Source organism: Stigmatopora nigra, chromosome 12, assembly GCF_051989575.1.
Source record: "Stigmatopora nigra isolate UIUO_SnigA chromosome 12, RoL_Snig_1.1, whole genome shotgun sequence".
In the NCBI taxonomy this organism is placed as follows: domain Eukaryota; kingdom Metazoa; phylum Chordata; class Actinopteri; order Syngnathiformes; family Syngnathidae; genus Stigmatopora; species Stigmatopora nigra.
Window position 1 is genome coordinate 438,634 of NC_135519.1, and position 12,500 is coordinate 451,133.

General features: G+C 41.6%; 1 protein-coding gene across 10 annotated transcripts in view; it reads left to right on the forward strand.

The window, feature by feature from the left end:
- nvl (nuclear VCP like) overlaps window positions 1–12,500 on the forward strand; it is a 135,705-nt gene that overhangs the window by 72,124 nt on the left and 51,081 nt on the right. For all 10 annotated transcript variants that reach the window (XR_013327978.1, XR_013327979.1, XM_077728980.1 and 7 more), the window contains 2 exons: window positions 6,381–6,599; window positions 12,090–12,194. Coding sequence is in view for 8 of the 10 variants with exons in the window: in XM_077728980.1 (XP_077585106.1) it covers window positions 6,381–6,599; window positions 12,090–12,194 (324 nt within the window). In the remaining 2 variants the exon portion in view is untranslated. The remainder of the gene's footprint in view (window positions 1–6,380; window positions 6,600–12,089; window positions 12,195–12,500) is intronic.

Below are 12,500 nucleotides of genomic sequence, written 5' to 3' on the forward strand. Positions count from 1 at the left end.
TGGCATATTTCTTCATGCAGTTCGTAAAATCTGTTCAGCGCTATTCCGCAGCTTGACCATCTCATCTGTGTTCTGAACCACACCAGAAAACACTTAAACAGCTGATTATTGAGACCTTTGTGAACATTTTCTGCCGTGAAAACAAAGCTCTTTTCATTTCCTTTACATTCTAGCACTTTTCAGTGTGTCCATGTCCTTATACAGTCATACCTCTACTTACGAATGCATCTAGGTGCAAAATTTCTAGGTTATGCCTTTTTTCATAAGCAAATGAGTGCCTTGAGATAAGACAAATATCAAAGTTACGAAAATCCCCAAAAGGTACACTTGTTCGTCCTCACTGAGTTTTGACGGTGTTTTTTTTGTTGAGTTTTTCCAAGTGTGGATAAAGCAGCTACTTCTGTTTTTATCATCATGCTTCCCAAGAAAATTACCAGTGCGAATGAAAAGAAGTGGTCAGCGTGGATGACCAGCTGGTCGAAGGCGCATAAAAATAAACTCTCTTAATAGACCACTCGACAATACGGGGAACACAACGAGGAGCGAAAAAAAATCTAAGAAATGCTGGAGATATTTTACAAACTTTTTGTCTTCGTAGAAGACAGTGAGGACCGTCGACTGGATTAGAGAATTTAAATATAAAGTACTTATGAAATTTTCAAGTTGCAAAGAAGTTCCGGAACCAAATAATTTCATAAAGAGAGTATGACTATATTTGTCCTAATGTTTTGTTTCATAATGTCGTTTAATATTGTACTCTGTCTTTTCCATATGTAAACAGATACTTTGTCTCCACCTTTCCAAAAAAGTTAAATTTTCTGCTTTTTTGCCACTTCTTGGTAGGATAACACCGTGACGGCTGTAGTTTGAGGTCGCATTCTGGTGCGTGGGAGAGGAACGGGGATACGCAGTCCACCGGGTGTCTTCGGTGAAGGAGTATGAACGAAGACGGACCACGACCTTTCATAATACAGTGATACCTCTACATAAAGAGCTTAATTCGTTCCGGGACTAAACTCGTGTGTCGATGTTCTCGTAACTCGAACGAACGTTTCCCATTGAAATTAACTAAAAACAAATACATTCGTTCCAACCCTCTGAAAAAACACCAGAAACAGGATATTGGATTGGAAAAAATGTTTTATTTCTTCTTATTCGCTTTCTATTGTCAAAGTAACACTAGTGGTTTAATAGTAATAAAATTTGTTTAATAGAACAAAAATTAGACAGATTTCACGAAGGGTAGAGAGAGGGACAGAGGGGGGACTTTCCACAGAAACACACTCGTAACAGAATAAACACATTTAAATTAACTTGAATTAATATATACAGACCTACTCAAACATATGTTTAATGTAACTTTACACAAAACTGAATTCTTATTTTGTTTTCATTTTTTTTGTATTATGCATTGACTAACGGGGGAAAAACGGGAAAATGCAAGTGCCATCCTGTACTCGTAGATATATGTTATACATGAAAGAGATGCAGCGAAAAAGACCTACAATGATGAAAACAGCCTCTCGTGTCTTGGCCACCTGGCCTACTCGCGTCTCGAATTTTTTCTCGTATCCAGAGAAATATTTGCTCGAAATTTTCCTCGTATCACAAGCTGCTCGTATATAGAGGTGCTCGTATGTAGAGGTACCACTGTACACTAAAACCTCGCTACTTCGCGGTCCGCCTTATTGCTGATTCACTCCTTTGCGGGTTAAAAATATATTTAAGTAACAATTAAAAAAAACAAAAAAAAATCCAACGGATGCCTCCCGCACCACCTAGAAACGTTACAGTCAGCCAAATTTCAATGTGAGCACCCTCGTGACATCACGGATACCGATTGGCCAGCACCCACCGGGAGTTCTCGGACGCGATTAGCCAATTCCTCTGCATTTCTGCAGCACTTGTCATGGCCCCTAAATGCTCTTTATCCGTTTGTGCATAACCAAACTGGAGAAAAATTTAAAAAATGCTAACAATTAATGAAAAAGTGACTTTATTGAACAAATTTATTAGCCTGGATTCAAATATAATCCAAGGTAAGGCTAAAGCTTTCCACTATGTAATGGTGCCTGAAGGTGGTAATGGCAATGAAGACGGCGATGAGCACGATCCACAGCCTGGTACCTCAAGCCAGACTAGCCCACGACGACCACATACAACTTTCGTTGCCAGCAGGGGTTGGTTCGAGAAATTCAAATGGCGATTCGGCCTTTATAGCGTGTCTTTATATGAAGAGGCGGCCTCTGCAGACAAAGCAGTGGCACAGCTTTATGTTGGGGATGTGTTCCCTAAAATTATTGAGGAACAAATCTTCAACATGGATGAAACTGGCCTCTTTTGTGCCATCCTGAACCTTTCTGTTCAAAGATGAACCAAATAATCCAGTGTTCAAGGCTCACAAAGATCAATTGACTCAACTGTGTGGGAATGCTGCAGGATTCATGCTCAAGCCTGGCCTTATTTACAAGTCACAGAAACCTCGAGCATTAAAAAAAAAGTTCAAAAGCTTGCTGCCAGTGTAGTGTCATTTATCATCATATTCATCTCATCGTACTGCACAAGTCTTTCCATCTCCATATTAAAATCTATTACATAACATGTGTGGGCCTCTTAATAAAAAGAAAATAAAACCACCAGAAGCCACTCTTGCTACTAGGACTCAGCACTGAAGGAAAATAAATACACATACTGCATATATATTATTTATATATATTTTTAAAGTTAAAAAAAAACCACACTAATCCCAATCCACACTGAAACTCGCCCCCACAGGCCACTTTAGCTACTAGAACTCAGTACTAAAGGAAATTCTTTTTTAATAATAATAATAATAATAATAATAATAATAATAATAATAGGACATAGGCCCTGTCGTCATCATCAACAACAAAAGCCTACTTGTCATCACATCCAGAAACTGCGCATGACGAAATTGGTAGTGCCTCTCCATAAGGTGCGTTTACTCGGCAAAAGACCCAGATAAGTGATAGTAATGAACTCGTAATTTGGCATTCGATACTTCGCGTCACCCCCCGTTGAGCCGGTCACTTACCTCTCACTGTCTTTTACTTACCTTCAGTCAGCCAGCAGGAAGCAGATCACCACCCAAACATCTATTCATATTACCTCAGAAGAGAATGTGTTGTGTTACCACAAATTTAGAGTTCTGATGGATGTGGGGAAAAAACTGTCCTTAAGCCTATTTGTCTGTGCTTTGTGGGATTTATAGCGTCTGCCAGAGTGCAGCAGCTGGAACAGATTGTGACCAGGGTGGTATGGTTCCCCCATGATGTTCCTGACTCTGCTGAGGTAACGAGGGCTGGCAATGTCTTCCAGTGAGGGCAGAGAGCAGCCGACAATCCTCTGGGCAGTGTTTATCACTTTTTGCATGGCCTTTTTGTCTGCCGCCGTGCTTCCAGCGTACCACACTGTAATGCAGTATGCCAGGATGCTCTCTACAGTGGTTCTATAGAAGGTTATCAGAAGCTTGGTATCCAAGTTGTTTCTCCTAAGTACCCTGTGATAATAGAGTCGTTTCTGAGCCTTCTTCACTGTCGTGATGTTTGTAGACAATGAGAGCTTATCTCTGACGTGGACCCCAAGGAATTTAAAGGACTGGACCCTGTCTACACATACTCCATTTATGAGAAGTGGGGCCAGATCTGTGCTGTGTTTGCGAAAGTCCAGGATTATTTCTTTAGTTTTCGTGGTGTTCAGTGTGAGATTGTTCACCAAGCACCACGAAGACAGTTTGTTGACCTCATCCCTGTAGGCCGACTCATCCTCTCCTGAGATGAGTCCGACCACACTGGCGTCATCAGCAAATTTAATGATGGAGTTAGACTGGTGGGTTGGTGTACAGCCGTATGTGTACAGGGAGTACAGAAGAGGACTCAGTACACAGCCTTGAGGGGAGCCAGTGCTCTGTGTAATGGAAGAAGAGGTGGGGACCAAGTCTAACGGTTGGTCGGTTGGTCAAGAAATTCTTTATCCAGCAGCAGATGGAAGAGGATAGTCCAAAGTGGAAGAGTTTGTCAGAGTGTCCGGTTTTATGGTGTAAATGCTGAGCTATAGTCAATAAAAAGCATCCACACGTAATTCCCACAGTGTTCCAGGTGGCTTAGTGCTGTATGTGGAGAAATGGTGATAGCATCCTCAGCTCTATAAGCAAACTGGTCAACTGAGGGAGGGATTGTATTCCTGATATGGCGGGCTACCAACTTTTCAAAGCACCTCATGATCACAGGGGTGAGTGCAACAGGCCTATAATCATTCATGCTATTAATGGTTGGCTATTTGGGGACAGGAATAATGGTGGCAGATTTCAGGCAGGATGGGATGATGGATTGTTGCAAGGAACAATTTAATTTTTTTGTGAAGACTCCAGTCAGTATCTGTTTATTCATAGTGACGTTGTCAATGCAGTTTTTGATGTAGGAAAGTACAGTGTCCGTGTAGTCCTGGAGGTTGTCGTGTTCGAAAAGTTCCCAGTTGCGCGGGAAAGAGCGTCCTCGGGCCAAGTTTTTATTATCTTTATTTGTGGCTTTGTTAGCATCCGGAGTGGATCGTATGCGGCGGTGAGGGATATGCAGAGGTAATCTGATCCAACTAGGTGAGGACGAGAATTGGCTTTATAAGCATGTTTGATGTTAGAGTAGACATGGTCAAGAGTTTTGTATTCTCTAGTACTACATTTTACGTATTGAATAAACTTAGGTAGATCAGGCTTTTTTGAAGTCACTAGCGACAATAAATGCTCCATCGGGGTGGTCAAGCTGTTGTTTGTTTACAGCCGTTAGCCGGAGGTTAAGTGCCGTGTTAACGTTCACATTCGGAGGTATATAGATAGCCGTTACTATGATGCCTTTAGCTCTCTTGGTAAATAATAGGGCCTACATTGTATTGCCAATAGCTCTAATGTCAATGGTGTTACAACACCATTCATTGTGTATCAACATGCAAAGTCCTCCTCCTTTGCTTTTGCCTGTTAATTATTTTGAAAGATTGTTCCGAAAAAGCGTTCGGCTAGCTAACGATACCGCAGCGTCGGGGATATGTGGGTGTAGCCACGTTTCCGTAATGAGAATAATGTCACAGTTCCGTACAAAGCTGTTGGTAGCAATTCGAGGTTCCAACTCATCCATTTTGTGGGTGACGGATCGGGCGTTGGTCAAAAAGATACTAGGGAGCGGTGTTCGGTGTGGTTGTTGTTGTTGTTGTTGAGTCACTACGAGCGCCTGAGGATTACCCTCAGACAGCGCTAGAGCTGCCACTGGAACGCGGATTAGTTCATCCGGGGGGTAGTCGGAGGTGAGGGGCAGTCAAATATCTCCGGCTGGATGAAAAACGTAGGGTGCCACGTTCCTTGTTGGCAGCTCTGAGTGGTATTTGTTGGAATTCGCAGGCCGCGGCGAGCGGCCTCTCAGGAGACACCACGTGAAGGTTTCCAACTTTGTCTCCCTGTGGTTGTTGTCTTAGCTTAACAGCAAGGCTGCCCGGCATCTGCGCTTTTGCTTCCTCTTTCTAAGCTGTCTTCGATGTACTTTGAGTGGGCTGGCTAACCATGGAGATCCCGGAGGTCTCGAGATGTCCTCGGGGATATCAAAGGTCTGTTGGTAGTATGTTGTGAAATCGGATACCTCGCATCTCCTTCTGGTAGTGATTAAATCTTGGCGACTGTAGGAAAACGAATGACACCGAATAAGAGAGCATAAAGCCACTGCATCAGTGCGCGCCGCCATCTTAAGCTGTTTTTCTGGTTTTGGTTTTAATAGGAGTGACCCTACTTTGCGGATTTTCACTTTTTGCAGGGATCCGTCCCCCCATTAACCCCGATAATTGAGGTATTACTTCGATGCACCGGACCTCTTCGGCCCCTCTCATAGGGGGTCAGCCCACGCGAGGAGGAACCCACGTCACCTCTTTGGGCTGTGCCTGGTGGGGCCCTTTGGGTGAAGGCCTGGCCACCAGGGGCTCTTCTTGTGTTTTACGAAAAACTATCCAAAGTAGAATTTGACAAAAGCGCCAAATTGATCTTGGTACTTCATATAATACTGAATTCTACAGCTCTTCAAATAGTATTGTGTCATACGTTATAAGTTCCAGAAGGCTACTCTTTTGAATGAGTATAGCCAAGTGCTAGAAGTTGCTTTTTTTCATTTGTCTCATGCTCATCTTCTTTGAAGAAGTCTTTCCTTATATTACATCATAGAAGTGCATTTCTTTTAATTTTAACATCAACTTCTAATTTGGTTTGCATTACATCATTTGTAACATGTCCTTCTCAACTAATATTTGTTGTGCCTCAATCACTGATCTCCAAATCATTTTTGATACACATTTACTAACATTGTGTTTTTTTTTTCTGTGTTTAACAGAGTCATCTCTGGCATCTTTTGCAATTGCTCAGAAATGGTAATCCTCTGCCAGAGCATGAGCTAACGAGCCTTTCTTTCATCATGTCCGACTTTGAGGAATCTCTTTCCAGTGTGCAGCCTTCTGCAAAAAGGGAGGGCTTTGCCACTGTTCCAGATGTCACCTGGGATGATGTGGGAGCACTTTATGAAATAAGAGAGGAACTTGGAATGGCTATTTTGGTAAGTTGTCCCAATAATCCCAGATGATGGCACATACAGTGTACTTCATGAGTGTACCCTTTTTGGAATTTTAGATCTTAACATCTCGATGAATGCAAGAACAGGTAGAGGTAAGATTGGCTGAAAAATAGAGCTGACCTTTGGGTATTAGAGCTGATCCCGGCGAATTAACTTGATTTGCAGGCTCGAGCCCCGAAGCAAACCCGGAATTTCAGATTTTGTTTGTGAGGACTCGGGATGAGGAGGGGTAATTTATGATAACAGATTAAAGCCTGTCCTTTGTTACAAAATCTGTAGACTGCATAAACATACATCTTTTATATGATAATATAGATGTTTGACGATTTCAACTCTAACTGCTCAGCGTCAAGGTGGCAGTCTTTTTGCTCAGATCTCACCTCTAAGAACAGATGTTGGTTTCAACTGAGTGACTTTTAGACAACTTTTACTTAACTTGTAACATAAAATTTAATTTGTTCTTAGAAGCTAGGACATTCATTTTGATTCACTTATTTTTTGAACCGCTTTATCCTCATTTGGGTTGCGGGGGGTCCAGGAGTCTATCCCGGCTGACTTTGAGCCAGAGGCAGGGGACACCCTGAATTGGGGGCCATCCGATCGCAGGGCACGAGGAGACGGACAAACATTCGTGCACATATTCATACATAGGGGCAATTTAAGTGTCAGCCTTCATTCGATGTTTTTGGAATGTGGGAGGAAACTGGAGTAACTGGAGAAAACCCACACAGGCCCGGAGAAAACATGCAAAATCCATACAGGTTGACCGGAACCTAGATTTAACCCCAAGACCCCAGGTCTGTGGGGCCGATGTGCTAAACACTCGGGCCGCCGAAGCTAGAACACAAATTTAACAATTTTATTTTAAAAATTGTGCAAATAAAATGTAAATAATCATAAGAAATCTATCTATATCTAAACTATCTACGGTGCACGGTTTGGACAAACGTATCGAGAGAATCTTAACATACACTAGAGCTGCCAACCTGTGTCGGCCCCATTTCAGGAGTACCGTTGTCCCAATTTCAGAATTCATCCGGAGAAAATGTGATTCTTGCAAAATCGATATGCGCTGAAGTCGCCCAAGACGAATCATTCAGAACTTGTAATTCGGATGATTCACATTGCAGTAATTGTTACCAAATTCTTCCGATTCACGATACAGTTCAATCAAGATGGCGGAAGTCGTAGCGATGGTTTGAATTTCGAGGCATTTAAATTGGAAACTTTGTACTTTTATGAAATGGTTGCTCCAAAAATATGTGATTCACATTTTCTTGGATTTCCGGAATTCAGGGAGGTTGTCCGGATTCCCGAAGTTTGCGTTGCATTTCCGGGTAAACTCCTGAAATTCCTAGGTGGTTGGCAGCTCTGATACACACACACCCATCCCTAAATCACGCTTTAGAGATTATAGATGACCGAAACCTCGCCACTACTTTGGAATGCAGAAGATTTTCCTGCCATCTTGGTGCTTTTGAATTGTTTATGCAATTTTTTCCCAACTCTATACAAAATGAGACCTCCTCTTTTTTGTCATAGTTGGTGAAAAGTGGGCGCCGGTGGCAGGAGTGGTTAACGTGTCGGCCTCACAGCTCGGGTCCTGTGTTAAAATCCAGGTCATGTCCATCTTTGTGGAATTTGCATGTTCTCCCCGGGCATGCGTGGGTTTCCTCCGGGTACTCCAGTTTCCTCCCATATTCCAAAAACATGCATGGTAGGCTGATTGGACACTAAATTGCCTCTAGTATGGGTGGGAGCATGATTCTCCATCTCCTTGTGCCCTGTGATCGGCTGGCCACAGATTCAGGGTGTCCCCCGCCTCTGGTGTTGAGCCAAATGGGATAGGCTTCACCACCCTAATCAGGATGAAAGTGGTTCAGAAAACGAGATATGGTGAAAAGTGGCGGTGCAAACGTTTGTAAAGTGTGTTGCACCCTGTATTTACACTTGAAACACGGGTTGAAATAATAACAATAATAATACGTTGTTGCTTCCTCAATCCAACTTTACTGATATCTAATTTTTCAACACGTTAGAACAAAAACCCGTAATATACAATTACACCCGTACATATATTATAGCAAAACGTTAGAACCCAAAACGTAATGTACAATTACACCCATTCAGTATATGGTCATAACGTGTTATTTTTTCTTTTTACAAATTCGAGAAGTCCTCAACTATTCGACATGGCAAACAATGAAATATCGATAACATAAATTCCTTGCTATAACCGTCATAGACACTATACAGGACAATGGAGGCCAAAGGTAGCATACTGAATGTTACATACATATTCATGTTCCGGAACTCACACATTCACGCACACAGTTCAAAAGTAGATAAACATTACTAAACATTATCTTCTCTCTCACACGCTAAACAGTATATATTGCAAACCACAAACTCAACAGGCCTCTACAACAACCAGCATACCTTGAAACACCGGGAGAAATAATCACAATAGGGATTCGTTTTTGCTTCCTCAATCCAACTTTACTGAGGAAGATCTCCCGTGCTGGTCAAGGTACGTGAATCAAGGTATCAATAATCGAATATTGATATACATCCAGTCAAAACTAGTTGCACATCCCCAACATGCGATCATTAGTGGGGTGTAAATTCAAGACGTCAACATGTCAATATGCAAAAAACTTAAGTATTATATATACAGAAGCAGGGGTAAAGCTTTTAGGAAAAAGTAAGGAAAGCTGACAGTCAATTTCAAAAGAAAGGCTGATGAATTTTACCTATTTAGGCAATGGTTGGGTGTTATTTTTGGTAAAACATTGTAAACCAAAGTTAAAATAAGATGGAAATAACTCACAAGAGCAGTGCTTTTGCGTAGTGCATGCAACTAACTTCAAGCGGAAATTACTAAAAAGAAGCACTGCAGTGTGGTTTCCAAGGGCACACACATAGATCCATCCATAAATTACACTTTATAAGGATTAAAGAATAGCTATAGCGTGATTTATGTATGGGTGGATGTTTTATAACTCCCGCCACAACAGGAAAAAAGTGTTCCAGGGAGCACCTAGAAACTCTGGCGGAAATTCTTCCAAAAATGACATTTGTAAATGACAAACATGTTATAGGAAACTACCAAGCCCCATCTTCAGATAATCTAAATTGAGTGTTCCTCCTTAAAAAAAAAAAAGGCATGTGTCTTACTAGTGGTGGGCCGTCAGGGCCTTCAAGGCCTTCTCTGCTGGCCTAAGAAATATTTGAATCATATATTATATTTTGTCCATCAATACTTATTAAATAATTCAAAATTTTCTGTTAGCTTCCTTTCATTGATTTTCCCCCTGGTTGCACTGCTTCTAGATGTGTGTTTTCATATTGAAGCATTTAACCAATCACATTTCAGCCATTATTTGTTGCCAGGGTCATAAATCTGCCTTAAGGCCTTCACAATCTGTTCTGCAGGCTCTGCTGAATTAAATAAGCGTCAATAAGACTGTTGCTTTAAGCAATCACAATTCGATTTGGTGACACCAAGGCCATTTCGCAGGCGGAGGGATACGTTATCGCTTTCACCAACTATGATTGGCTAGTAGGCTAGTGAGCCAGCCAGAGATCGCAAACTCCACCCACAATGGCCGACGGAGGAAAACAAATGGATTTGTTTGCAGATTTGCTCACAAAGCTATTTTCCATCGGTCAACTCCCAAGCTAGCTAGCCTGTTACAGCCGGGAATAGGGTGTGTCCGCCACTTTCAGTGCTAACTATAGAGCTACCACGCTGTATTCGGAGCGAGCTGCACAAGCAAATATATTGTTCTGTTGATTTAAAGCCATTTTCAAGACAGATTATGTCAGAAATATGACAGGATAGGTTCGACTTTCATCATTAGCTTCGATGGCGATAGGAAAGAAGGAAGAAAGAAAGGAAGATGGATGTTGTGTACAGTTAAAAAGGATTTTTTGGTGAGTAAAATATGGCTATATTCCTTAATAATATTTCAATTGTTGGCCGGTTCTGATATCTGAAAAGCTCTAGTGTTTGTAATTAATCACTAAATGCTGCTAGAAAGTGGATTTTACCCCATTTTTTTTTTTTACAATTTTTGCCGTTTCACCATTGACGTCCATCGCAGTCTTTTCCGGGGGAAATCACCCCCCCTTGTACCGTTGTTATGTCTGAAAAGCTCCAGTATTTGTATTCAATCAATAAATCCTTCTAGGAAGTGGATTTTACCCCATTTTAGTGCAACTTTTGCCGTTTTGTGTTTGGACGTGTATGGACATCGTTCATCGCTGTCTTTTTCCCGGGGAAATGATAGTCCGGGCCCGGTTCTGATATCTGAAAAGCTCCAGTGTTGGTATTTAAGCTCCAGTGTTTGATTATTTTTTATGTGTCGCAGCTGTAGTTGCAGTCGAGGTTTTTTTAGCCATAAAATAGTTTTTGGGGGTTGGATTGATTCGTTGAAGGCGCTACAAAAAATGCACGGACCGCCACTGTGTCTTAACGATGTAACATTCACTTTCATCTTAAAATGGCGCTGCAGAAGCGTTGGCTTCATGCAACTATTAGCAAGTTTATACTCTCAAAAAATAGTGCCTTATGTGTGTTGTAACTTGTGGGTGTAAATCCAATTAAAACAATCCATTCCACGTGATTGCCCATGGTGTTCACCTGTCGTTTCTTCGCCCCTGGTGTATCCCATGTTTCTAATTGTGTCGTCAACCCATGTGTGTCTATTTAAATCCTGTGTGTTATTCATTCTTTGTCGGATTGCATTACACTGCGTTGCTCTACGTTTCTATGCCATGTCCTTGTTTCCCCATGTCTTCCCGTCAGTTTTAGTTTGGTTAGATTTTAAGTCCTTGTTATTTTCTTAACACCCTTGCCATGTTTTATTAAAAGTTTTGTCAATTTTTGTCACTCAATTTCCACATCCTCGATTTCTTCCCCCGCTTTTGGGTCCATTTGCTCTACTGTTCTGTAATCACCCTTTAGCTCCTAGCACAATGTAATTTCCCGAATATGGGATGAATAAAGTTATCCAATCCAATCCAACTACGCTCCCCACTCGACACCCGAGCATTAGTGACACATCCAGACTTTTCCCAAAGCTTAGTTTTGTCGTCTTTTGTACTTGTGCCTTTTTTTTATCAGAAGATTTGCACTTCAACCACATCTCCATTGTTTGCATCTTCAAGTGAGCTAACAGCTAAAAGGTGGCTTGTGACAAGTTGGGACTGTTTATATAGAGGAAAATCTGGGTCTATAAAACAATGAAAGTCAATTAACTACTGAACATGAAATTTGTTTTCTGAGCTTGTATCTCCCTTAAACATAATTCATTCAATAATTATATTTTTGCACATTTGTTTGTTTTATTTAAATTCTTGAATATCTGCTGGAGTTCCTTCAAGTACCCCTAGGTGTAAGGTCACTGGCATTTATTTCCATCACAGCTGATTGTCAAGGGCATAAATCAATCACATTTCTGTTTACAGGCTCCCGTACGTTCTCCTGAGCAGTTCAGAGCTTTAGGATTGACTTCTCCATCAGGAGTGCTGCTTGCTGGTCCTCCCGGCTGTGGAAAAACCCTCCTTGCTAAGGTTGCCCAAAAGACAAAACACGCACACGGACACACAAAACTAACATGGCAATATTGTAATACCAAGTGGACGGTTTTCTGCCGTGGCCAGCTCAAAGGGGAAGGCATGTGCGCATATCATGGCTAAATGCTCCCCATATAAATGACTGCAAATCCCCGTATTAAGTGATAAAAACCATACCAATGCAACTCAGCACATATTTTCACACACACACAGACAGGGCACATGTAAAAGTCTAAAATGTACTACAAAAATGACGGCTTTCTGACGCTGTCAGATCATAGAGGAATGTGTGTGTGGGTGGTG